Source organism: Neolamprologus brichardi, chromosome 9, assembly GCF_056152115.1.
Source record: "Neolamprologus brichardi isolate AB-2024 chromosome 9, ASM5615211v1, whole genome shotgun sequence".
NCBI classification, from domain to species: Eukaryota; Metazoa; Chordata; class Actinopteri; order Cichliformes; family Cichlidae; genus Neolamprologus; species Neolamprologus brichardi.
The window spans coordinates 24202482-24229701 of NC_142112.1; the positions used below are offsets into that span (position 1 = coordinate 24202482).

General features: G+C 43.3%; 3 protein-coding genes across 4 annotated transcripts in view; all 3 read left to right on the forward strand.

Moving 5' to 3' along the window:
• Window positions 1-16083, forward strand: part of map3k22 (mitogen-activated protein kinase kinase kinase 22) — a 39258-nt gene extending 23175 nt beyond the window's left edge. Inside the window, exons 6-18 of one of the 2 annotated variants that reach the window (XM_087846173.1) lie at window positions 2866-2965; window positions 3244-3360; window positions 3587-3701; window positions 5133-5266; window positions 5827-5900; window positions 7495-7556; window positions 8972-9043; window positions 9566-9718; window positions 10888-11036; window positions 11141-11272; window positions 12231-12360; window positions 13609-13786; window positions 14421-16083. In XM_087846173.1, the coding sequence (XP_087702299.1) occupies window positions 2866-2965; window positions 3244-3360; window positions 3587-3701; window positions 5133-5266; window positions 5827-5900; window positions 7495-7556; window positions 8972-9043; window positions 9566-9718; window positions 10888-11036; window positions 11141-11272; window positions 12231-12360; window positions 13609-13786; window positions 14421-14649 (1645 nt within the window). In that variant the 3' untranslated portion in view covers window positions 14650-16083. The remainder of the gene's footprint in view (window positions 1-2865; window positions 2966-3243; window positions 3361-3586; window positions 3702-5132; window positions 5267-5826; window positions 5901-7494; window positions 7557-8971; window positions 9044-9565; window positions 9719-10887; window positions 11037-11140; window positions 11273-12230; window positions 12361-13608; window positions 13787-14420) is intronic. The other variant, XM_087846174.1, reaches the window with a different exon arrangement.
• A 2340-nt stretch (window positions 16084-18423) lies between these two features.
• Window positions 18424-23603, forward strand: cry-dash (cryptochrome DASH). The gene is made up of 14 exons (XM_006795120.2): window positions 18424-18637; window positions 19649-19821; window positions 20193-20286; window positions 20371-20501; window positions 20595-20743; window positions 20854-20942; window positions 21048-21121; window positions 21235-21324; window positions 21414-21493; window positions 21587-21646; window positions 21750-21907; window positions 22017-22136; window positions 22326-22502; window positions 23097-23603. Exons 1-14 carry the CDS (start codon window positions 18575-18577, stop codon window positions 23202-23204), a joined length of 1566 nt encoding a protein of 521 aa, XP_006795183.2. The 5' UTR covers window positions 18424-18574; the 3' UTR covers window positions 23205-23603.
• Window positions 23604-23882: 279 nt separating this feature from the next.
• Window positions 23883-27167, forward strand: myd88 (MYD88 innate immune signal transduction adaptor). The gene is made up of 5 exons (XM_006795119.3): window positions 23883-24320; window positions 24694-24825; window positions 25517-25694; window positions 26239-26330; window positions 26438-27167. Exons 1-5 carry the CDS (start codon window positions 24011-24013, stop codon window positions 26590-26592), a joined length of 867 nt encoding a protein of 288 aa, XP_006795182.2. The 5' UTR covers window positions 23883-24010; the 3' UTR covers window positions 26593-27167.
• Window positions 27168-27220: the final 53 nt, after the last annotated feature.

Below are 27220 nucleotides of genomic sequence, written 5' to 3' on the forward strand. Positions count from 1 at the left end.
GCCTCGATTCATCAGAATATAGACGAGGGGAATGGGCATCGGTTCAGCGATACTGTGATAAGAAGGCTACAGGCTCAGAGGAGTGGGAAAGAGAAGGAAAGCGGCGTGCTCGGCCAGCAGAGCGCTGCTTCACACTGGGCCTTTTCACTTTTTCACAGCCTTAATTGGCTACTGCTGAGGAAGAGACGAGTTTTTCATGTTCCTGTCTCTCTGTGTTTCTGCGCCCCCCCACCCCGCCCCGTCTCGCAGTCTTCCCTTGCTCACGATCTCCCTTCACTCCACACTGCTCAGAAAAGACAGCCAACAGCTCACTTTAGAAGATGCCATTCATAGACTTGAAAGGAAAATCTCTTTTTTATTTAATGATTTTTTTTCTTTCATCCGCTTTGTCGATTCACACCCTCGTCGACCTCTCTCCACGTTACGCTTTCCAGAGCAGAAAAGGATCGAAATCACATTAAAACCTGTGTAACTTAAATATTTATTTAACGCAGCTTTAATCAATATTTCTGTATATTAACAGGGGATCGAGTAACTCGAGGTATGCGACAGTGAAAAGGGTCACTCAGAGAGACAAACCCTCTGAGAATTATTAACAGGCTACAGTCAACACCAGCTCTGCAGAGCATTGCAGGATCTTTCAGCTTACTGTTTTGGTTTTCCACATCAGGTGGTCTAGAAAGTATGACTCGATGAAAGCTAATGTTGTGTTTATGACTAATAGCTGTGGGTTTTTTATTTAAGTAAAATAAAAAAGCAGTTTTGTGATTGTGATCTAATTATTTAAAGCAGGGATGTCAAAGTCATTTTACATTGTGATTCATGTACATCCTACTTTGATTTTAAGAGGGCGGGATCAATGAAACAAAGAAATAAATGTGTGATAAAACTGTCTCTGGAGTCACTGTAGAAAAAAAAAAATATAAAAACTGTAAAAAAAATTTCATTTAATTGCTACCTAATTATTGCAGTGTAATATGAATTGCAGTAGGAGATTTTTATTATAAGAGAAGGTGTAAAACTGTTAAAACTGTTAAAAGTTCTTATATTCCAGAAGGCCGGATTGAAGTCTCTTTTTGGAACGATTGTGGCCCTCGGGCCTCATGTTGAATACCCCTGGTTTAGAGTTAGCAAAAACTTTTTTCCTCAGTTTAAGCCTCTAAACGGGGCTTAAACTGCAAATACTCTCAGCTAAGTAAGAAAGCAAAGCCTAATAAAAAATATAACTCTCATAAAAAATTCAGTGAAGGGAAACTGAACTGCATTTCTTTGATCTTGGTCTAAAATCTCTTTCAGCACAGACCCTACGAGCCGGTTTATGTAGACAGATTACAAGAAGAAAGAAAATAATCTGAACTTCCTTTCATACTCGAGCAGCTACTATCAAGACGATCTGACTGCACAGATATAATCCCAGGCCGTGCGGTGAATAGCATTATATTTGAGGGTCCTCTACCTAACTCGAGGTATCAGGAGTCCCTGAGTCAGGATGATCGTGTTGTCCGTCCACAGTGGAATCGGATCCGATGGTCTCTCTCTCTTTTCATTGGCAAGCACTGAAGGTTTGGGGCAGGAAATAAGAGCTGTAGAGCGACTCGCTCTTCCTCCTACCTCAAGGTCTACAGCCAGAGAGAGAGTGAGCGGGAACAGAGCCAAACCTTTTTTTTTCCTCTTAGTGTTTATATTATTGTGATTTTTTTTTTTTTCTTTTCCACGAGACAAAAGGGAAAGAGAGTGCGCTGGGACGTGTGAAAGCATTCTTCCAACTCTGCAAACCTCTGCGACTGAGTGTGTCCGCATGCAGAGGAAGGAAAGCCATATCTTTTGGAGCCGCATCCTTGTACAAGCCCCCCAAACCCCCTTCCCCACATCCCTCCAGCTCTTTATCGCACACATCATCACCAAATCTAAACAGAGAAGAGGAGTGTTTAGCTGTGCCGCCGCTTGCCTCTGATCTGCAGCCTCCCCCCTTTTCCCAGAATCCATCCAAATGAGGGAACCAATGAGCGGTCATTAAGATAGGCAAAGCTTTGGCCTCTGATGAGGAAGTGATGGGATAAAAACAAGTCCCTTTTATCAGGATACTATAAAGAGATAGTAGCGCTGCAGATTCTTCAGAAGCAGAGAGTGAGGTGGGGGTAGGTGGTGGTGTTGGGGGTGAGGACAGGACAGGAGTCTCTCTGCTTCTCTCTCTGCTTTATTTTCTCAGGCTGCCTCCCCCTTTATTTTTCTCTCACAGTCGTCTGTAAATATCTCCATGTCTCTGTATCTTTCACTCTGTCACTCTTTAAAAGACGAGGGAAAGACACACATCCTGCTGCTTTTGCTGCCGCTCCAGATTTTTCCCCCCCTTTCCTCTCAGGAAGTTTCCCATCTGCCTTTGTGCTGGCTTAGCAGAGAGGCCCGATGGTGTTGAAACAGTGGCCGATGCACACACTGATTGGGAAGCACACTCATGCATGTAAAGTTTTACAAACACACATGCGTCTCATATATACACTCACAACAAGACTTTTGCTGATAAGGTCGGTCTCGGACGGGAATACACGTAAGCATACAGTAGATAAGCACAGACATGCAAGTGGAGAGTATGTCTGCACTTTCTGTTTTCACTGCACTGATTAATGCCCTCTTAGCATCTCGGTGGTTCGGCTCACTCCTCTCCTCGACCCTGCTGATCCCCCGTCCGTTTATCTTCTGTTTCCCGCTGCTGTAAAGTAAATGAAAACGGGTTCTTAGACATTTATCAGGTGCAAGCTAATGCTACAAAGCATTAGCCAGCAGGCTGTCAGCTCAGCTGCAGCCAGACACAACATGACCGTCTTTCTCCCACCTCTGACCCGGCTGGCCTTCTCCTTTTTCCAGAATCATCCTGTTTCAGAGGCCGCTGAAGATCAAAGAGCTGCTGCAGAAAGTGACCGAGGCCTTTGGCCAGCAGATGGACATGTTCTTCATGGAGAAAGAGGTAAGTGAATGACTCGTGTAGCTGGCATGTTACAGTTTTATCTGTTGTTTTTTGTGACGATCCTGCAGTATGCACTGCAGTACACGTGTCCTCGAAGCGGCGTTACGTTTGTTTTCTCAAGCTGTCAAGATCCAAGAAAAGCTTTGTTTATTTACATGTTTTTTGTTTTTTATTGTGAAGCCCTTGATGTCATACATGTGCTGCTGCATTCACGTGCTCTTGTTGCTGAACAATAGAGAATTGAAGCTCATGTGCTGTGTGCTTTCTTGTCCTATCAGCTGCTGCTGCCCCTGAAGACGCAGGAGGACCTGGATCAGGCGGTGCTGACGCTGGGCTGCAGTTCGGGGACCAATGGGCTGCTCAGGATACTGCTAAAGACTCCTAAAAACAACCATGTGAGTTTTTAAGATGCTCACTTTTGAGCAGTTAGTGGGAACAAAGGTGAATGAAGTCATCCTTTTAGGTTTTGTTTTTTTTTTTCTTTTTCTTTTTTTTGCAAAATGAGGAAACAAACCGCTTCCACACACGGTGATGTAACTGAACAATGAGGTAATGCTGTCCTCCCTTCCTCTGCTGAGCCTATTCCCTTTTTTCACTCTCTCCTACTTCCTGTGTTTCCAGTACCTACAGGTGAACAGCAGGGACAAACAGAGCGAGATGAAGTCATCGAGGTCACTGGGAGATTTGAAGGGCTCCTTGCTAAAGGGCTCAGAGAGGGTGCGCAAACACTCAACAGGTGAGCTTCCACGTTTTAAAAAAAAAAAGTGTTTTTATGCTGTTTTTATTAGTTTTTAAATGTGAGAGGAGGCAGAAAAGCACTCTGCTGATGCAAAGGTTTCTCAGTCATGTGCTAAAGCCTCGAGGATGACTTATCAGTGTCACCTGACGAAGCAGACGGCCGTCAAAGTCGCAGGAATGTTAATGGAAAAGATGGGGCGCATGCTTTATCGGAGTAGAAAATGCAAACCGGAGGTGAAAGCAGCCAAGGACTTGTCATGTCAAAGCAAGGACAAACTCCTGCACTCATGCTAAGCAACTGTCTGGCCGCTTTGGCCTGTTAGCTTTTTGTCATGTTAACTGTGACAGTACTTAGATGTAATGTATAAATATATAGTAGCTTTAGTATTCAAAGCGCATGCATGAGAGCAGTTTCTGTCTTCTCATCTAAAACTGTACACACAAAAAAAAATCTTTTCGTGTCACGTCACACTAGTCCCCCTCTCCTCGTCCCCAGGCATGTTTGGTTTATTTTAATATCAGCTCTGTCCAGAAAGGTCAGCGTCTCGGTCGTATCTCGGCCTCAGACACGCTCAGAATCAAACCGGTGCTCGCTCCTGCCATCACGTTTGCATCTTTGCAAAGCAGCTGAGAACCCTTTGTGATCGCTCTTGTGAGCCTATCTTCGTCATGTGGCCGCAAGCGCATAAATCGTCCAGAATTATCGGCCCTCGATCAGTTTTTCTCCCTGCCAGCGAGGCACGAGTGCGAGACGAGGCGAGCGGGCCGAGATAGGAGCGCGGGGAGTAGCGGCAGATGAGAGGTGACGGGAGAACGGTCACGGTGTACGGCTGAGTGAAGACGAGATGTGAACCCGGGTACCTCGATGACGTACGGGAGCAGACTGTGGCGTCACGGGGAAAGAGGCAGAAAAGCTGAACAGTCGACACAAAGCGGTTGTAATTTGCAGCCTTCAGTCAAACAACAAGACTTTGATCGTATTTCCAACGCTTCTATTCGTCTTAGTGCCTTTTAGCCTCTCTGCGCTGTTTCAGTATTCCTGTCAGCCCAGTCTGCGATAGTTTCAGTAGATCTTTTTACCGTGACAAGGACGAGCGCTCAGTCTCCGCCGCAGCTCAGCCAGGAGAGCATTCGTCACAGTAATTGAGGTTAGAGGTGGCGGCAGTGTAGTTTAGTAAATCATTTCTTGCAGTCCTGGCACTGCTGAACTCGTACCCATGAATAACACTGTGACGCCGTTTTCTCCCCTCTGTCCCTCGTTCCCATCTCTTCATCTTCCCGCACTCCCTCCACTTCTCCGCAATTTCTCCTCTCGCTCTCATTTACCTCCCCCCTTCCACCTTTTGCATTACTCATCTGCTCAACTTTAATTGTTTCATTTCCCTCTCTTTTATTGGCCGCCCCTGGTGCTTCTTTTCGTCACTTTCAGGTTCCCTCCACACAGGTCGGACGTCCCCGCCGCCAGGCAGCGTCCCTGAGGAGCAGCAGCAGATCGCCCGCCAGGGCTCCTACACCAGCATCCACAGTGAAGGGGAGTTCATCCCAGAAAACCCAGACCAAAGTGTAAGAGTCCATCAGCAGAATAAATGCGTTATGCATTGTTGCTTCTTGAAAAAGTTTGAATAGACTTTTAGAAAAAAGATCTTTTTGATGTCTTTGGCAGGTTGACATTTATTCAACCAAATGTAGTTAATTTATTGCAGTTAATGCACTGAAATGGCCAATATTGGCTGTTTTCATAGATTTTTTCCCCATAAGTTAACATAGTTCTGAAATATTTTGAGTCCTTGACTGGAAGGCTGAACTCTTGGGCAGAACTGTGTTTTTGTCGAGATTTAATCGTTGGTGATTTATTGTTTACTCTGCTCGTATACTGGATTGCCCTGTATTGTTAGCAGCAGCAGCAGTACTAGCACTAGTTTGATTTTACATGGCTATATAGCCACATATAACATTTCTGTGCAGTATTTAAAGAGGATGTCAGACATTATTCAAACCCCTTCAAATTCTTAAGACGTGAGACAGTAACAAGCACAACTCCACCCGCACTGCTTGGTATGCTCTTTCCTGTATGATTGCATGCTCCGTGACCCTCGGTCTCCTTGTGTTATTGTATCTGTCAGATGTTGGATCCCTTTGGGAGTGCAGACAACTCGCTGTCGAGCAGCTGTCAATCAATAGATCAAGCACTGGACAGGTGAGTCATCATGGAGCAGGTGATTTATAGCCCTCGTCGTTGTGGATTTATACAGTGGCTACTCAAGAACGTGCACTGTTTTCAGCCGATATAGCAGATAGCAGGCTTGAATTCTTTCTTCTTCTTTAATTTTTTTTTCCTTTAGTTTGTTTTTTTTTTTTAAACCAGTGTGCTCAAAGTTTACTGCAACCTTTTTTTCTCATGTGGTTTGTCATCCATGTGCATTACTAGAGGCACACATTTAAGAAAATGCATGACTGTAGTCATGCACATTGGGGAGTGTGTGGTAAAGGTTATTTTCTGTAGCAGCACTAAACATATTGTTACGATAAACACCTCATTTGTGGGTTATGTGTTGATGTCAGAGGCTAAAAAGTGTTCCCCAGATGTCTGCAGAAAGTCTGTAGATTCTATAAGTTCCTGCTGTTCCCTAAACGTCTTAAGTTCAGGCTATCAGTAGGAGCTGCAATTTATCGATGTTGCCTAAATGGCTCACATGCTGGTGATTGGTGTGATCAGCTGTTAAGTAGATGGGACGAGGTTGTCAGCCACACATAAACTGACAGATACGGATTCCTTCATTAATCTGTAATATATATGTACACGTCCTTGTGAGACATGGTTTGTATCACAGAGTGCTTGTGTACACACTTGGATGTGAGCGCCTGTGTTGCAACAGCCAGAGGCTTTTAGCAAAGTTTGTAAATGTGCTAAAGACCAGCGTAGCTTCCCTGCGACCCTTCCTCCGCTTGTCTGTGTCGAAAAGGAATCGGGTCACTTTGCTGTTGCCATAGCGACAGAACTCTTATCTGGACGCCTGGATTCCTCTGTTATCACGAGAGAGAGTGCGTGAGAGACAGACAGAAACAGAGACTGAGTGGGAGATGTGAGAGAGTGAGCAAGCAACATGCTGGAAAAACTGAGCCAGAAAATGAAAAGTGGCGAAAGAGTGAGAGTAAAGTGGGAAAGGCTGAGTGGAGAAAAGAGTGAATTTGAATCAAAGGGAGAATAAAAGCAGGCAAGCGTGGAGCTGACAGAGAGAGAGCAGGACGGAAACAGTTCTACCTGCACGAGGCTTATCAGGGCTCCAGGCTGCAGAACAATGGCAGGAAACGAGTGCATGGAACTTTTCCCTGCGAACGGGCATGCGTGCCCCTTATCCAGGGGTCTCGTGGCCCCGCGCCGCCCTGCGGTCAACAGAGACGTCACTCTCTGTCGGTTCGTCGGGACGTGGCTTATTGGAAATGTCCAGGGAGGGCGAGAGGTTGGATGCACATACAGACATTTAGGGACATATGTTATATCGCTGCTAGTTCAGTGGCGAGCAGTTTGACTTTGTGAGTCCACAAATCTTCCTAGAGCTCAACTTTTCAAATTTTGCCACTTTGTTGTTTTACATCAGCTGTGAGTGACAGGAAGGTAGTTTGAACACTAAAGCCATTCACCGCGTTTTGTGCCGCTTTGCAGTCAAGCCCCATTCTTACGTTTCAGGCCAGCAGCTGTAGCCACACTTTGTTTGAAGATAAGGGGAAATCAGCAACTAAAAGAGCAAATTGTTTTTTCAACTTTCCCTTCATGCTTCCTGTCATTTCAGCCCTCCTTACTCACAGAACACCCGTGACAATAACTACCTGAACCTCAACTTCGAATACAAAGGTAAGAGGGGACAAATCTTGCAGCAGTTTCTCTCCAATTCTAAAAATGTCTTTTTCTCAGCCCCCAGCTGCCAAACAAAGAGAGGTGTAAAAAGCGTGTTCGTTATTTGGAGGCTTTGTCTGTTCTTACTTTCTGCTGTGGTTCTTATAGCGCCACATTCAGTTTTACAGGAGAGGCTCTTGCTTTTCTAGAGTGTTTCCCCTTGAAGAGAATGCTAATGAAAGTGGAGATTATATTATTTTAGGGCTGTATCTGTAAAATGAACAATGGGTTGTGGTGAATCTCGGCTGTGTTTCTTAAGTTTGATGAGGTGGTGAAGTAAGATAGTACTGCGTCTCTTCCTTTGCTATCTGCCATACACTCCCCCTGTACAGACCCCTCTATTCACTGCCTTATTCTGTTTTACCTCATCCCATCTTAATAGATGTTGCTGCCCTGCCGCAGCATGATCACTTCCCCTCTCTTCTCAGTGGCCCCCTGCTCATCTCGTCTCTGTCCCTGGGGTCTCGCTCTGTCCTCTTTTCCTTCAGAAGGCAGATCAAATGAAGCAGGATGAGAGATAAAGCCAAACTAGACCTCGTGAACAGAGAAGCTGCATTGGCTCTCTCAATCTGGCCATTTCTCTTTCCCATTTCAGCTCCCCCCATGCTGTAAATGAAAAAAGGGAGTTCTGCACATTGTCTGTGCCGATGAGGGAACGTCATCCTGTAGCTGCAGCAGAACTTGAAGACCCACTTGGGTACACAAGCACGTGCTTGCACACGCACGCACCACACTCCCAGATGTAAAGCTGTGTGGCCCTTCTGCTGAGGCCTACAGTATTTGTTTACCATTCCCTGTGAGTAGATTTTTCCTCTCCATCCCACTCTGCCAAACACAAAAAATAACTCCGGTATCCATGGGATACAGCCACAAAAACAGCATGAGGGGAGGCAGTCATCTGACAGAACAGCTGCTTTCAATTCCAAGTGGCTCCGCTCCTCTCCGTTTATTGTGTGTTTGCTGTGTGAGGGGGGAGAGTGTCAGTGCTCTCATGCGTCAGCCCCCCCACACCCCGCCTTTAGTTACCGCTCCACTGTTCAGAGCTAATGCTAAGCTAGCACACGCAAGCTGCTTTCAGTTTCCGCATTGGCTGCAGGGAGGCGGCCCCGTTCAGCGTGCAAAGAGCCGCGTTCCATTCTGCTGCTTCACAGCTTGATTTGACACATCAGGGATGAGCAAAAAAGGGAATGCAGTGTCTGAGTGCCCGTCCAAGCATTTAAACCGCCATTATTAGACTTAAAAAGTGGATAAGCACACAACTGTGAATCCAGAAACATTGTTTCTGTCATTGGGGTGTAATGCAAGACTAATTGTCGAGGCTTGAATTATTTAACTTGCTGACACCTCTCTCTGCCTCAATCCTCTCTTTTCAGGTCGTCATGGAAAAGGAGGGACTTTCCCACGCCAGTTCCAATTGCCAAATCGCAGCAAGGATTACGGAGATAGTAAGAAACCAGCTTTGCTTAAACAATTACAACAGCCCTGTTACACAGAAATAACAACAGAACATGTACAACACGGACACAGACCACTCTTTGTCCTGCAGTGTGGTCACAGTCTTCTAACTTCAGATGCATATTTCTTACTTTCAAACAAGATATTTTGAAATATTATCCTCCTCTTTTAGAGAGTTTCTTTGCACCTCGTGGAGATTTATTACACTGCTGGCTCGCTGTTTCAGGCAGCTGCTAGTAATTGCTTACTCAGAGGCTAACCTTGGCTAGCAGTGATTTACGTTTCCCTGCGGTGAACCCAAGCTTGTATAAAAACACAGCGCCCTGCTTCCTGTCTGAAGGGAAGTGGGATGGAGTGGCGAAAGGCAGTCTGCTCTGGCTGGCCTCAAGTCTCGGCCAAGAGCAGACTTTATGCACTGCACCTGTGAAGTTAACTGTGTGAAAACAGATTCACAATGCAATCAAGAGTAAAGTGTATGACAAGTCTGATTATGTTCGTTTATGTGTTTTCAGGACGCAGGACACTTCCGCGGAGCTTCATGCCGCAGGAGAACCTTTTTCAGCTGGTTCCCTCCAGCCGCACTCGAAGCTATAATGGAGACAGCACGCTGCAGTACAGCGACCTGCGCTCACTGGGCAAAAGCTCCCAGCGAGGTACAGCCAAGTGTAAGTGATTCACTTGAAATCTTTTGAAACAGGGAGAACATGCGCTCGACACTGTAAAATAACCTGTAATAGTTGTGTGTTTGGCTCATGTGACCAATTGCTATTGATGACCTCAATATAAATACAAAAAATGGACACGGGCAATCCAACTGTTAGTGGACATGTGCTGATCATTCGCTTGATTAAATATTAGGCATTTAATATTTGAAAACTAAGCAGCCACTTAAAAAAAATACTATACTTGCATTTTCAATCGCATAAAACAGAGAAAAGCAGAAAATCCTCTCAGCAGAGAGCCTGAAACTGGAGTATTTTAGTGTGAAAGTGACTGAAAATGTGAGAAAAATAGCTTCCACATAATTATGTGTTGATTAAACTGTTGATTGTCACATTTGCGGTGTTGTTCACTTCCACTTTGATCAGATGGTTCCTAATTTAAACAGAGGAATGATTGATTTCAATGATTCAAGATAAAACTTTTGCAGTTCCACTATTTCAGGGTTGTATCTTCCTTAAACAGATGCATTATAATGTATAATAGGTATCAGTGAGGATAGATGTAATGCACAGTCGTACTGTATGTCACAGGCAGAATTCCCCCCTCATCGTCCAAATTAAGCTGTTTTACGGGCTCACTAATCACATCTGTCCTCATTTAGTCTATACATCCTGCCCAGAAACTGTCTTCATCATAATACCAAAGCTTGGCTCATAAGTCTGTGGTCGATGTGTCGGTCTCTGGTGTCCGTCTCACCCACGCGCAACCAAACAGTCTAACGCAGCCACAGAGAAGCCTGCTGGTTCCAAAACAAAGTCCCGGAGTCTGAGCCTGAGAACATGGGAGCCGCGCAGATGAGCTTTCTAAGCTTTCACAGTTTGTGTGTCTGTTGGTGGGTTGCGGTTCCACTGCTTGACTGTGATATCTGGGGTTTCCCCAGTCTAAGAAGGGTCTGCAGTGGGAGTGATTTAACAAATTGCGGTGCGCTTAACGTCTGGTCTCGGTGAAGTTGATGTGTGATCAGTGGATTTTGATGTTTGCTTTAGGTTTTTTTTTTTTAAAACATGCTCTCAGATCCGTATATCATAGAGAAGCTGGCTGTCTTAGGAGGCTTAGCAACACAATTAATTACTGAGGGGGGGATTCATAGTCTGGCGTTTCATTTCTGCAGCACCACGGGCGCCAGTCAACTGGAGACAGGGAAAGCTGCTGGGGCGAGGAGCGTTCGGGGAGGTCTACCTCTGCTACGATGCCGACACAGGCCGCGAGCTGGCCGCCAAGCAGGTGCCGTTTGATCCCGACTGTCAAGAAACCAGCAAGGTGAGGGGAAATATGTCAAAACTGTTTGGATTTGCATGAAGTTGATGGCATAAGATGGGCTTTTTTAATTAATTGAGGACTCTAACTTTGGTTTTTTGCTGCAGGAAGTGAATGCTCTGGAGTGTGAGATTCAGCTGCTGAAGAATCTGCGTCACGAGAGGATTGTGCAGTACTACGGCTGCCTTCGAGACCTCGACCAGAGAAAACTCACCATTTTCGTCGAGTTCATGCCCGGGGTGCGTATTCTGCGGGACATTTTAAGTAAATTTAATCACACTCGAGCAGCCCTTAAATTTTGAAAGAACAATTAACGTCTGAGAATGTGCGCGCCGGACTTGGTTTGGCTATAAAGATAGGTACTGAGACATTTTAACACAAACATTAAAATCAAACCCTTACCAGCCACATCTGCTAGAATCTATTTAGAAATGTCACCAGCTGTCAACAAACATGTCCTCCACGCAGTTGATGTCAGCAGAACAGCTCATTTTATGAGATCATATTCTCCCTAAATGAGCAACTTTAATGAGCTACTGTCGCCTGCGGACCCTGTCCCCGAGCCTGTTTTTAATATTTCCTGAGCTATTTTTTTTAATTTCCCAGAGACGCTGAGTGTCTTAGTCACACATTGTCTGGAAATTGGAAATGTTTACGTTTCGCCAGAGTTGGCAGAAGCAAGACAGGAGGTGACAGAGCCAAGCTTTTGTGTGGCTGCGTGGCACTGCTGCGCCTGACCGATAACACTTTAGTGGCCCGAGGGAGGGAGGGCCGTGTGTCCCTCGGAGAGACCCCGAGAGCTCCTAAGGTGTCCCGTTGACAGCTGAAAGTGAGGAGGCAGAGGTTTTGTTTTCACCGCAAGTCCAAGAGTGCGTCACAGGTGTTACAGGATCAGGTCTTAGCTCCTGCCGTTTCCCCAGGAGGAGTGGAAAGCAGGAAATTGAAGGAAATGCAGCTCACTGGTGCAGTTTGGACTCAAAGTCAGTCAACAGACTTCTGTCAGCACGTTATATGCTTACATTCTTGGCGTTTGGCCTTGAGAATTGGCTTAGAGGCTGCTATCACAAATAAACCCCAAACAAATTAGCTTGAACACCCACGTTTTCCAGAAAAATAAGTGTATGTAGATTTTTCTCTAATTTCGCATGCGTGTCCGTCCCATTCGTTCGCTCACAGGCTTTCTGTTTGTCTCTGTAGGGCTCGATAAAAGACCAGCTAAAAGCCTACGGGGCCCTGACGGAGAAGGTGACGAAGAGATACACCAGGCAGATCCTCCAAGGAGTCTCCTACCTGCACAGCAACATGATTGTACACCGGGACATCAAAGGTAAATGAAGCCGCAAGCTCGAAAAAGGCCAAGGTTGGATTTTAATTGGATTTGTAACCGGTAAACACTCACACTTGGAAATGCTTTCTTCAGTGGGGTCCTATAGCAGTAGCTGCTGCAATAGGCGGGGGGTCAAAACTACAGATTCATTCATTTTCATTCGGGTTGACATTTCCTCATTTGGTCATTCGTCGTCTGCAGAACGTGCCTGGAAAAATGTGCTATTTTCAACTCCCCTTTGAGATATATTAGGCTTTGTGCTGGTGAAACTGGCCGTTCTAAAAATGCTCGGCACCGGACGGAAAGGTTTTGGTTTGGCTGCCCACAGCTTTGGGAGTTACTGGGTCGTTAAGCAGCAGCCAAGAAAGAGGGGAATATACTGTCTGGTGGGGGGAAAAAGATAGTCGGTCTCACAGGACCAGGCAGGGCTCTATGAAGAGCACATGTGGGTGTGATCTTTCCACTCAAAAAGGCTCTGCACGTGTAATATACGGTGTGTTCATCTCACCACAGAACATTTCTGTTTAAAAAAAAAAAAGGGACTTAAGCTTGGCACCACACGCACATCCACATTCACTCCGGACCAGCTGGAAGTTTCTCTGAATTTATTTGCAAAGGCTGGAATTATCAGAGAACCTGTCGTCCTACGTACAGGAAACGTGCAGGCAGTGGAAGAAGCAGCTCGGGGCAGTAAAAAGTAAAGGTTATAGTTTGAGCCTCCAAGTTTCTTGTTTTGCAGCCTTCCAGTTCTTTGGTGGGGGTGGAGGGTGAGTGGCAAGTGGTGCACATTAGTCACTGATCAAACAAGCGGCGTGGCTGAAGGAAATGGGATAGACAGAGCTACATTTGGAAAATTACTAAGATAGGAGGAGAAAGGGTGTTGAGGTTCGACGTGTCTCTTGTGGAGCAGACGGTTTATTTAGTATTTAATTTTCTGAACCCAACGAGGCTTTTTCCTCAGTGTGAGAAAAGTGAAAGAAAGATAAACTTCCCTGTTTGGCGTAGCTGACTAAAGCGCAGGATTTGTATAAAGACTGCTGAAAGATATGCTTTTTAAAAATAAGTCTGCCAGTATTCAGTTACCCAAACAGTCAAGACCTTTCGCCTTCTTCCGTCAGCTTGAATTGCTGGCACCACTTTTTACCCAAAACAATAATTGCAACTCCAAATTGTCAGCGTCCCTTTGCGTCTGACAGCTCTCGGGAGAGTCCTGAATACTTTCAAGCTCGTTTCGTTTTGATCCACCAGGTGCTAACATCCTGAGAGACTCCTCGGGAAACGTGAAGCTGGGAGACTTTGGAGCCAGCAAACGTATCCAGACCATCTGCATGTCTGGTACAGGCATCAAGTCTGTCACTGGCACCCCCTACTGGATGAGCCCTGAAGTCATCAACGGGGAGGGATATGGGAGGAAAGCTGATGTGTGGTAAGGAAATTATTAGATGGAACTGTATTGATTGAAGGGGCGAACAATATCAGATTGCTGCCGTCGCTGTAAAAGCAAAAGCAATAAAATGACCTTGAGCAATAAATGATATTGTTATCGGTTGCTGCGATATGCACTCTGTTTACTAATACTGTTGATATTTAACACACTGAGGCGTTGAAATTAGAAATGCAGTCGAGTAATAAATGGAATAAATGAACTTTTCAGTTACATGCTACTTCAGAAACTCACATAAATATGAACTTTAAATAAGGGCTATATGTGCCGATAGATTAGAGCACTTTATACAGTTTTCTAAGAGAGCGCGCTTACTTAAAGACTTGATAAGAAGCCACATATACTAACGTATCATTGCATTGCCAAACAGTGTTAACTTATGCGTCTTCCATGTAGATTTTTGTGAGATTCAGCAGTTTTTGGGCCCATTGTTCTAGGGCGTTATTGGTTGCTCCAAGAGAAAGAGTTCAATACTGGAATAAGTTTGTTTGGATTTGAGCTCGTGTCAAAGGGTTAACTCTGGTATTTGACACAACAGTTGGAGGTGCAAGGTAGACAATAGACACAAGCCGAGCTCCATTCAAATCATTTTTCCTGCTGTGCTGTTTTCCTTCAGGAGTGTCGCCTGCACCGTTGTTGAGATGTTGACCCAAAAACCCCCGTGGGCCGAGTACGAAGCCATGGCAGCCATTTTTAAGATCGCCACCCAGCCTACAAAGCCCACGCTTCCCGAGGGTGTGTCCGACGCTTGCAGGGACTTCCTGCGGCAGGTGTTTGTGGAGGAGAAGTGGAGGCCCACTGCAGACTTTCTGCTCAGCCACCCGTTCGTTCAGGGCAGCTTCTGAGCTCCTGTGGATCCCCTTCCCCTTCCCTGCCTGTGAGGCCTCCGTGGCCCCGGTGCATCCCCTCCTCTCTGGCCCGTCCCATCCCCAGGGCCCCCTCCCCTCGTCACCAAGCTCCAGGGCTCAGTACTACTCCCAACTTCCTGTTATCCACCACTAGTGTCTGCCTTGTCGAGACTCCTGCATCCTACTAGCTCCACCTGGACTATTCCCTGAGAGGGAAGGGTGACTGCTGTGAAGACCTCCAGAGTCCTCTGAGGTTTTGCATGGTGTTCCCTCAGGAGGGCACTAACAAGAAGGCAGTCTCACAAGCTCCAGACCGCTGTCCTTTTAACAAGCGCAGGAAAAGTGACCGAGAGAGCAAAGTGTCGCGTCTCAACCTTTAGGTTTCACTTTACACCCACTTACTGCTGCAGAACAGCGTCTCGGGATCGAGGAGACGTAATTGTGATTACATTGATCACACGTGACCGTACTGTAAGTTTCTCATCAGCCTAAAGAAAGCTGTGGGTAGAATTAAGATGGTAAAATATTTTTCTATGATGCATATAAAGTCATCCCAGCAGATGAGATGTCTATTGTCATTCTAAAACAAAATGTAAATGTATTTTTTGCCAACGCCTTACAATAAGAATTTGTAAGTAAGAATGTCTTTTATAACGTCTGCGAGGGTCACCAGTACCCTGCTTTCATAAGCACTCACAAAAACAACCCCATTTTAGGAAGGATTGTCAATGTTGCACTTTTTGATATCATGCATTGAAACATTTCCGACGTGCAGGATAATCAGCCGAGGAGATATTTTTCTATTTGATGCATTTTTTTTTTATATATTACTGAGAATTGTGTTTCAGTGTAAAAGAAGAAAAAGAAGAAGCAAACTCTTTTTGCGCATTCGTGTGCAATGTCTCTTAAGCAATACCAACACTACTGTTGTCATTCCATCCTCCCATGCAGCGAGCCTTGTTCCATTCAGAAGTGGCCAAAGAAATGTTGCAGAGACTGAAACCTTTCGATAACTTTTAGAAAACGTGCAGTATTAGTCATGTCTGACTTTTTTGCCACCTCAGAGCCCCATATAGCCTTTCCTGTGTTATGGCAGCTTTGTGCACAGACCAAATCGGACGCATTAACGTCACATTTTTTAAAATATTTTTTTTTAAAGATTGTGAAATTAGACCGAAGGAAGCGTCTTGTTTATATTTTTGCTGTAACTTCACCCCACGCCTTTATTTAGCTTTCCACGCCATCTCGAATGGGTCTCTTAATGACTTTGACGGCACACCGTGGTCTCTGTGACGTCATGTGAGGCGGAGCTTATTATTACAAGTTGCCAAAAAAAACAAAACATTGAGTTGGAAGGATGGAGCGGAATGATGTGTTCTTTAAAGTGGAGATGAAATGAAACTTTAACTGTGGGGTGGGGGGGGGGGGGGGGGGGGGGGGGGGGTTGATGTCGGAGGTGTCGTGACTTGCTGTAACACACAGGCACTTAAAAGAATGACGATCCAATCTTTTCAACCCTTAGTGCCTTACCTGAGTGTGCTTGCAAACACAAACGTTCACTGCCAAAGCAGAGAGCTTCCTTGTAAGGCGAGCGGCTGTTTAGTAGAAAGCACACGCAGGATTTGCTGAAAATCTTTTATATGGAAAAACCAACAAAAGATTATACTGTACATACATATTGTTCTGCACTTTTGTATGAAATTTCTTTTTACATTATAAACAAAATCTATTTGAAATAGCTACGTTATACAGTAGATTGTACTGTGATTTAGACAGGAGAATGAATGGTTGCCTCTTTTAAGAGAAGGTAGGCAGGATGAACAGACTGGGAGGCTTTCGAATGGGACGCAGTTTGTTTGGTCTGAATGACAAAGCCTTGAAACATGAAATGTATCAAGTCATTGAACTTTTGTACATTTAACTTAATAAATTGAAGGTCTTAAGACAATGTTTCAGAATGCTTTTTTACAATTTGTCGACTTTTTTGACACATTTTTTTCCATTAATGTATGTATTTATAGTTGTGATCTCATGATTGATAGATGGATGGTTGAATGCTGAAATTGATATGTTCTTTTGGACTCTACCAACAACTTTCTTATTGGGCTTATGATTTGGCAGCTGTACCTCCATGGTGGGAATCTCCTGTTTCACCACATCCCAAAGGTGCTCTATTGGATTGTGATGTGATGATTGTGGAGGCCATTTGGGTACAGTGAACTCATCGTCATGTTAGCGAAACCGCCTGAGATGATCTAAGGTTTCTGACATGGTGTGTTATCTTGTTGGAAGCAGCCATCAGAAGATGAGTACACTGTGGTCATAAAGGCATGGACATGGTCAGCAGTAATACTCTGTGGTATCTAAACAATTCTTAAAAAGGCCAAAAGTGTATAAAAAAAAAAAAAAAAAATCCCCCACACCATGACTGCCCTTAACTGCTGGGCAGGTTCGATCCATGCTTTCATGCTGTTTACACCAAACTGTGACCCTGTCATCAAAATATCAACAGAAATTGAGGCACATAAGACCAAGAAACATTTTTCTAATCTGTTCAGTTTCAGTGAGCCTGTGTGAACTGCAGGTTCAATTTGCTGTTCTTTTTTGACAAGAGTAGCACTCAGCATGGTCTTCCATAACTGTAAACGGTAGAGATGGTTGTGTGGAAAAATCCCAGTAGATTAGCAGTTTCTGAAATACTCAGACCAGCTTGTCGGGCACCAACAACCATGCCACGTTCAAATCATTTAAACAGCCTTTCTTCCCCATTCTGATGCTCAGTTTGAACTCCTGCAGGTATTCTTGACCATCCTTAAATGAATAACAGCCACATAGCTGATTATATGTTTCCATTCCAAGCAGCTGGACAGGAATAAAGTGGCCACGAGTGTGCATTTTATTTCACCCACTTGCTTAATTCTTTTCTATTTAGATCACGGGTTCTCAAATTTTTCTGAATCACTTACAGAGAAGAAAATTCTCCATGGATCCCTTCATAATCGTAACGTTAAGGGTATTACGCTTATTACTATTTGTGCTGTTTACATATGTATTCTTACTGGGAACATGTGATGTGACCTATCAAAATCAAAAGTTTCTTTTGGCACCAAGATAAAGTGGATGGGAGTAAAGGACACAGCATGATTGTTTTTGTCATAGATGATCCCCAGCTGTTGATATGTACTTTTATATATTACAGAACAGCTTTATAAATTATTTTGTGGACCTAATGGCTATGGGTGTAGACACCTGGGGGTTTTGTGACGTCATTTGCAAGAGGCTCGGTTAAATGACTGAACCTTTTGTAATTGTGCCTTACGTTTATATTATTTTGTTGTTTTTATATGTCAGTCTAACTGAATAATACTTAATAGTTATAACAGACACATCCCTATTACATGGTAACTCTGTTTTTTAAGAAAAAATTGTATGCAATTTAAAATTGTATGCATATATATATACACACACACATATAATTTATTGATGGCCTTCTTACTTTTTATCAATTAAGACTCAATAAAATAGCTTTTCTTCAACTCCGCAAACTCATGGTTAGGACCATATTTTCATAAGACGGTATAAGAAAAGGCAACACACTACTTAGTTATCCAAAGACAATACGAAATATAATTTCTTTTTTCAAATGTCAGTATAAAGCCTAATTTGAAAATAGCACAATATAAATAGTTAGATAATTTTGACTAAAAACGATTAACACCAACACTGTGGGAGCAGCTGTTAGAAAACCACCTTACAAAACCTGCCGTTTTGTAACGTCGTGTCTGAAAACGTGACTGCCAGAGAGGAGCCGCCGAAGAGACAACTGCCGCTAACCCGGGAGGTACAACTCTCTGACACCGAGGTCTCTCTTCCTCAGTGCTTAAAACAAGACTATTGCTGCTGTGGTGGAAACAAAGCAAACATGTCTTCCTCCCGTACAGTAATATGTTTGCTAAGAAACGACTTGCGTCTCCACGACAACGAGGTAAGAACATGAGTTTGTAGAAAAAGGTGCAACGTTGTTAAACTTAAATGTTTTAAAAAAAACACGATTACTTCGCATGTTAATTATTTGCTTTGTTGACGACATTAAAGAAATTGTTTAAACATGTTAACGTCGACATTAAAATTACAATAACTCCAATATTGCCTGCAGCCACGTTACAGCGGTATTACTACCGGTACAAGACCTCCAGAATAAAAGCATGTTCCCCAAAGCTAATGATTACACACTTTTAATTTTTAAACTGGACTGCTTTTTAACCCCTATCCTGTTTTAAGTATCTAACACTATCGAAGGTTATTTTCGCAGCTGCAAAAATTGCATAAATAAATCAAAATTTCGAGTTAGTATCTTGACTTAATAGCTTAAAATTTCGAGTTACGTATCTCGAAACTTCGACTTACTCGAAAATAAATTCCAAATTTGGACTCTGCCCAATGACTATAGAAAACATTGGTTCCGCCTGGCATTTCCCCCCGTGGTGGAAACAAGCTTCCACAAACTTGTGACATCTAGTTACAATTTTTTAAAGAATATATATATATATATATATATATATATATATTTAAAAACTGAACCAAAAAAAAACCCCAAAACAAAACAAAAAAGACCAATGAGCATGCTTGCTAACTTTCAGGGAATTTTAAATATTAAATTAAATGTTCGTTTATTAGGTTTTCTTTTCTTTTCTTTTCTTTTTTCTTTTTCTTTTTCTTTTTTTTTTTTTTTTTACAAAGTAGCCATATCTAGGGTGGTACTGAGTGGTTAAATGTAGAGCAACCTAAGAAAGCAACAGCAAATAGAAAAAAAATGCAAAAGCACACAAAATGTATTTATTTAACACAGTTCAGTGAGTCACATACTCTACTTGGAGGACAGAAACAAGCCCACCTCTGCCATCCATATCAATAGTCAAAGGTGTTTCTATCATAAAATCAAATGTGCTGTTTCACATAATTGCTGCAGTATGTTTATTGTATGCTCGATATGCAGCTTTTCCACTGGGCTCAAAGAAACGCTGAACACATAGTCCCGCTGTACTGCTTCGACCCCAGACACTATGTGGGCACTTACAACTACAGCTTACCAAAGACTGGGCCTTTCCGTCTGCGCTTCTTACTGGAGAGTATCAGAGACCTCAGAAACACACTGATCAGCAAAGGCAGGTAATAAAACTATCACTCACGAGATTTTTCTTTAACCTAACCCCACTGTCAAGTTTCGCCTTTGCTACACCGTCGCTAACTCACAGTCTCTATGAAAGGTTTATAAGAGATCAGTTTACTTTTCTATCATGTTATTGTTAACTCAGTGAAGACACTGGCCTTGGCTTTCTAGGATTGAATTGATACGTGTAACAGGATCAGGACGCACCTGGACTGGCGGTTATGTTTATATTAGCATTGCTTCTGCACACACTGTTCCCATCACTTTTTCCTGTCAACTAGCACTCTACCCAGGATGCAGCTTGCCTGGCATGGAATGAGGCTTATATATGTGTCTCTGTGTTTATTTTGTGTGTGTGTGTGTTTGACAGCAATCTCGTGGTGAGACGGGGTAAGCCAGAGGAGGTAGTTGCAGACCTCATCAGGCAACTGGGCTCTGTCAGTAGTGTGGCTTTCCATGAAGAGGTGCTCTCTCATATTACAGATAACAGCAAATGTGCTGTCTGGTCATTGGAGCGTGGTTTTCACCATCATGTGCTTTTTCTACAGGTTACCTCAGAAGAGCTGAATGTGGAGAAAAGGGTAAAAGATGTGTGTGCACAGATGAAGGTCAAAGTTCATACCTGCTGGGGCTCTACATTGTACCACAGAGATGATCTTCCGTTCCCCCACATGTCCAGGTGTGAAAGCAGATACAGAGAGGAAGCCACCCTTTTCGTGAAAGATACACTGCAGGTTAAGAAGTGCCTTGTAATATTTCCCTCTGTTTTTAGGCTTCCCGATGTGTACACTCAGTTCAGAAAGGCAGTGGAGAGCGAGGGCAGGGTGAGGCCGGTCTTCTCAACCCCAGAGAAGCTAAATCCCCTTCCTCCAGGCCTCGAGGAAGGAGCCATTCCTACAGCAGAGGACCTGCAACAGACAGGTGAACAATCCACCAAGACACATGTCTGCATATTTATTCTATGTGTTTATGATTCGGGATGTTTATTATGTCTAAAGAAGCCTAATGCTGAAACGCTTTTCCCCTTCCAGAGCCCGTGATTGATCCTCGCTCAGCCTTCCCCTGCAGCGGTGGGGAGAGTCACGCCCTGGCCAGACTTAAACACTATTTCTGGGACACTGTGAGTGCAACATGTGTTTTACGTTAGCTGCTGTTTAGAGAGCTATGGAGAAAAAAAATATCCCAGATGATCTATTAAAGATCCTCCATGATGTCTGTTTCAAAGGATGCAGTTGCAACGTACAAAGAGACTCGTAACGGTTTAATCGGTGTGGATTATTCCACCAAGTTTTCACCTTGGTGAGTACAAATGTATCACTGCCTCTCTGCTCCACTTTGCTACATGGAGTTTAATATTTCATTGAGGTAATTCCCGTGATTCTGTCTAATGGTGCGGCTTTGGTATCCTGCAGGCTGGCAATGGGTTGCATTTCACCCAGATATATTTATCATCAGATCAAGCAGTACGAGAAGGAGCGGACAGCTAATCAGAGCACATATTGGTGAGCACACAGGCTGGTGATATGTGAAAATCTACATTTGTCATATTTTACTTTTTCCCTATCTGATGAGCTTCCCTGCTGTCCTACAGGGTAATTTTTGAGCTTTTGTGGAGGGACTACTTCAGGTTTGTGAGTGTGAAGTACGGAAATAGGATTTTTCAGGTCAAAGGTACAGTAAGCTGATGTTTTTATGTTACTTTTATTATTATTGTTGTTGTCTGCATGAAAAGGTATATTTCATGTCACTGTGACTTCAACTCAGGACTTCAAGACAAATCTGTGCCATGGAAAAAGGACATGAAGCTATTTGATGCATGGAAAGGTTTGTGCTCTTCACTCATCCTGCATGAAATATTCTTTGAACTGAAACAGTACGTATAGTATACGAATATAAAGGTGAATTTATGTGCAACTGGAATGTACAGAGGGACGCACCGGAGTGCCTTTTGTTGACGCCAACATGAGGGAGTTGGCAGCGACCGGCTTTATGTCCAACAGGGGGCGTCAAAATGTCGCTAGCTTCCTCACAAAGGATCTGGGCCTTGACTGGAGGATGGGAGCTGAGTGGTTTGAGTCCCTTCTGGTAAGCAGTAGTTGTTTATTATCTTTATACATCATTTCAAAGCTTAGTTTAAGAATATAATATTCAGATATTAATACAAAACTCATCTTTTTAAATGTTCCCTACAAAGATCGACCACGATGTCTGCAGCAATTATGGTAACTGGCTGTACAGCGCTGGGATTGGAAATGACCCCAGAGAGAACAGGAAGTTCAACATGATCAAACAAGGCCTCGACTATGACAATAATGTACGTTTGACGAAGTAAACACCGTTTCATTTCCTTTTGACATTTGTCTAAAACTTCACCTTTTGCGCTTCAAGACAAAACTGCTGAGTCACCTGTTTGGCAGGCTTTGCTGCTTTATTATTGAGATTAAAAATAGGACAAAATGTGAGGAAATCAGTTTTGACTCATCGGTTTGCGTTTGCCTTTCAGGGAGATTACGTCCGACAGTGGGTTCCAGAGTTGCAGAATATCAGAGGAGGTGATGTGCACACACCCTGGTCACTCAGCAACGCTGCGCTGGCCCACGCTCATGTGACCCTCGGCGACACCTATCCCGCTCCCATCGTCACGGCACCTGAATGGAGCAGACACATTAACAAGAAAGCGGTGGGTGTCTGGGGGAAGGGAAGTAGTTAGTGTGATTGTGTAGTGCTGCTATATTAGTGTTTAATCCATAACTGCTGCAAATAAAAGCGCTTGGATATAAATAGACTTACTCCACTATTGTTTGTACGTTCTAGTTTCAACTAAATTTTATTTAGCACTTCTTATCTACTACAGCTCTAAGGCCTAATTGCACTTTTAACCCACTACATGTATCTGGCAGATATTACTACATGTTACTCTTCAGTTTTATCTAAACTTAAACTAAACTTTCCATAAATAATAACATACACTTATATCTCAGTAAATAGAAAAGCGTCTGCTGCTCCAGTCTATTTGGGGCCCCTTGTCACGTTGTCACCAGTTCCGCAACAAGAGAAACACTTCCCCTTAAAGTGTTTCATTTATTAAAATCAGAAGAGGTTGACACTTCCATTGTATTGTTTTTGTGTCTTTTCTACCCAGTGAAATATCTTGCCATCCCTCAGATGTATTTGAAAACAAATTCTACATTTCTTTCCTTATTTTATTTTTAATTGTGTGTATTTTCTTTTATACAGTTTTAAAAAAGTTTTTTTCTTTCTTTCTTTTCTTCAGGGTGGCACAGGACCTTCACCAAGAGGAAAGAAAGGCCCGTCTCACACCCCCAAACAGCATCGGGACAGAGGCATTGACTTCTACTTCTCCAGAAGCAAGAACCTGTGAACACGTGGACGTTCCACTGATTTAATCTTGAACTGTTTCCATGAAAATCTGTCTGGCACATTGATGTATTGATTCAAGGAAGCTGAAGAATGAGGATTTGAGGAAGCACACGTTACGGTGCTTTAACTTCACTGATCAGGCCATCAGTTCTGTAGAAAATTGCCACATCGAGGGCCTTCTATGGATCCTTCGCTGCGTTTCCGGCTATGCAGCGACTGTGAAAAACCACAGTGTGGTTTTGTTATGATTCAGAATCACCTGTAATGACATCATATGATGTTTTGAACAGATTACTGTTACTTTGTTCTCGCAGGTTTTCTGTGCATTTATACTTTGTTTTTGCTTTATGTGTGATGGTTACAAAACGGCTATATTAAAGTTGCTATCTGGTGCACTAAATCTTGACCTCCATTTATCAGAGCAAGGAAGTCAATCCGCTCTTTCTGAGCAGCTATGACTACAGATGAGAGTAAACGGGAACAGAAAACGTGCGTGTCTATTTATTTTTTGTGGAGCTTTGTGGAGCATCCTTGATAAGCTCGCAAGAGTAATAGTAATAACAATAATGTCGGTGTTTTAAAAATAAAAAAAGAATCGCACTGTTAGCTCCACTTGGTAAATAACACATCTCCACCCCCCCCGTCTGTGACGCACTCCAGCGCAAAGACTTCACTTCCTCAGTCAGGTAGGTTGTGTTGTAGACTTCCGACACAACACAGCATTTCAAATCACGTCTATCGTTATAATGTTTAGTCTTTCTTACTTATACAAAAAACTCCGTTAACTTAACCGGAAACTTTTGGAACATGGCTTGCGCCGACTCGCAAGTTGACTTGAAGAAGATTCCTCTCGTTGCGCTAAACATGAGCGTGAGGAAAAAGCTGGGACTTTATCTGAACCCCAAGCACACGGTAGCAGCGGACTGGATGGCGCTCGCAGAGGCCATGGGCTTCAACTACCTGGAAATAAAGAACTACGAAGTGTCCAAAAACCCAACCTGCACGGTTCTGGAGGACTGGCAGGCCCGGAGCACAGACACGTCAGTGGGGAAGTTGTTGTCAATGCTCTCGGAGCTGGACAGAGAAGACATCGTGGAGGATCTGCGACCACTGATAAGTGCGTTACTGCCATTCCACTTAGATCCACTTGTCTTTTATAAATAAATGCCTCTCGTCGATTAGGATTGATTTTTTTTGCATTGATTAGGACCGGTCATAACTTGTGCTTATTCTTAATGCACGCTTGCTTTTGTACCCCACCATGTCCCTGTCGCCTGGTTCAGGAAATTATTAACGATGAATTCCAGTGTTGCTTAAATAGATCTTACACTCGTGACTAAGAGAGTGTCTTTCGCAATATTTGCCCAAATGCGTAAATGTTAGTGTAATAACCGAGTTTAAACACAGTTATATGTCCATCACATGGCGTCTCCCTGAACTGACTGCATGTTTGCGCTCATGTGTGCCGTTTTGCGCCGTTTTGTTCCCAGATGAGGATGTCCGGAAGTACTGTGAGAATCTTAAAAAGAAAGCTGAACCCCCGCTCCAGGTTCCTGAGGTCGACAGCTGTGTCCCTCGCACCCCTGAGAGGTCTGGGATCACTGTGGATGATGACCCTGAAGGTGAGCATTTGTATGAACTTACAATAATATATATGCATACACATATGCTCACATTATGTCGAAATATTTTATAAAGAACCTCCCATTAGCATTAATAATAACGCTTCAAAGACAGCGTAAATGACTCTTCAGCATTGGTGCAGTATTACTGCCAGTGTCACTGAAAAGCTCTCTTTGCTACATTTGGCTGATGTGTGCATTAGTTTTAACTGATTGCAGCGTAACCAGCTACATCATCGATCACTGTATTTGCATAATGATTTCCTTCACTTTGTAAATGTAGGCTTCCTTCTAAATTCACAATGCTTATTAATATCAACTTATTATAGTTTTTTTCCTTAATAAACAGCACAGACTCATCTGCTATATGTTCGAAACTTCGAGACTTTGTAGCTGTTTGTTTGTTCGGGTGTTTTCTGTGGTAAACTATCACAGGGGAAAAAAACACTCCTACTTGTCACTTGTCTCTTCATCTGACCATTTATCTGAAGCACTAATCGTGCACTGCTACACGGCCTCGCTGCTCCTGTTTCCTCCGCAGCCTTGTGGTTTTCTTATTATTCTTATGTACTTCGCTCTAGGAGTTTTATGTTGTGTCAGTGATGCGAGATGTTTCTGATTAATGGCCCTCTGTGTGTGTGTTTGTGTGAAACTTTAACCACTGAGTTGAATCGAGATGTTTTGAATCCAGGGGTTCCCGAGATGTTTGATGCCTTCATCTGCTACTGCCAGAGCGACTTTGCGTTCGTCCACGAAATGATCCGTGAGCTGGAGCAGACGGACTACAAGCTGAAACTGTGTGTGTTCGACAGAGACGTCCTCCCGGGCTCCTGCGTGTGGACCATCACAAGTGAACTCATCGAGAAGAGGTGGGACTAACCTGGTTTTTGTTTGGTCTTTTCCGTTTTTTTGTTTTGTTCTAATTTTAACTTGAAAAAGTGATTAAGCGAATAACGTTATGAGGCCAGGTGTGAGTCTGAAACTCCAAGTAGGTCATTATGGTACAAAAAAAGCACAAAAAAAGCAGTTTACATGATACTGATTTACAGTTGGGTTTTTTTTGTTAGTTTTTTTTGCAATTCAATTTTGCATTTGTTAGTCAGATGCAACACGAATTCCAACAGGCGCAGTCATGAAGCATGCACTAGTGCAGGATGTGGTTCAGACTTGTTTACCGTTTGGTTAATAATCTGTGTATTCGTGCCTCTGTGTGTCGATAAAATGTAGAAATGGAAAGTTCAGAGATGGTTTAGAAAGCCAGACATAACTAACGTCAGTTTCATCTGAAATTCAGATATCGAAAGTCACCTGACAGAAGAAATCCAATTCTCAGCCAGTCATGTTTCCTGAAATCTCTGTTTTCTTGCTCTCACAGTTTTTGCAACTGACTATAATATGTGACCTTGCACGCAGGTGTAAACGGATGGTGGTGGTGATTTCTGATGAATATCTCGACAGCGATGCCTGTGACTTTCAGACCAAGTTTGCTCTCAGCCTTTGTCCTGGTAATGCTCACACACATATATAAATATTTTATATTAAACAACCCTGTGTTAATTTTTCTGGTTTATGCGTGCAGCTTAATCATTTATATTCTTTTTTTCTATTTCAGGAGCTCGAAGTAAACGCCTGATTCCAGTCATCTATAAGCCGATGACAAAGCCCTTCCCCAGCATTTTACGCTTCCTCACCATTTGTGACTACACCCGGCCTTGCACGCAGGCCTGGTTCTGGACTCGGCTTGCCAAAGCTCTGTCGCTGCCATAACTGTGGAGCAGGTGGTTAATCATATTTCAAAGTGCCTTTTTGTTATTCCATTAAAAGATTATGTTGGACAGTGGCCAAATGCAACATTGGAGGAATCTCATGATTACACTGTATGTATATATTTTACTGCTTCAAATTGCACTTCCTTTGGAGACGACACAGATTCCTGCCCACTGTCATTATGAAAGTGAGACTGCACAGTAGTATCCAATGCCAACAAAGTTCTCAGTGCACAGTCATTATCATATTATGAGATTTCCACTTCTAACAGCGGTTTTGTGTGGCCCTATTTTGTATTTTATGTGTGTTGCATTGAGAAAAAGGGTACATTCTTTTGCCACTTCCTCTTATGAGCAAACTTGTTCATGAAATTGAAGCTTAAAGAGGAAGAACTGTTTTGGCTCTGATACTTTCACAAGTTCAGTTCTACTGACAGCTGACACCTGCCTTTCTGTGCAGCAATTCTGTTACTGTGGGATCTCTACTTTTGAGTTTGTATTTTTAAAATGCTCTTTTTAGACCAATTAAAATAATGTTGTTGTTTTTTTAAATAAACGAATAAAGTTAACGTGGTGTATTATTCAAAGTCTTTCTTTGTTTTTTTTAAATAAAAAATTTATAATATGGA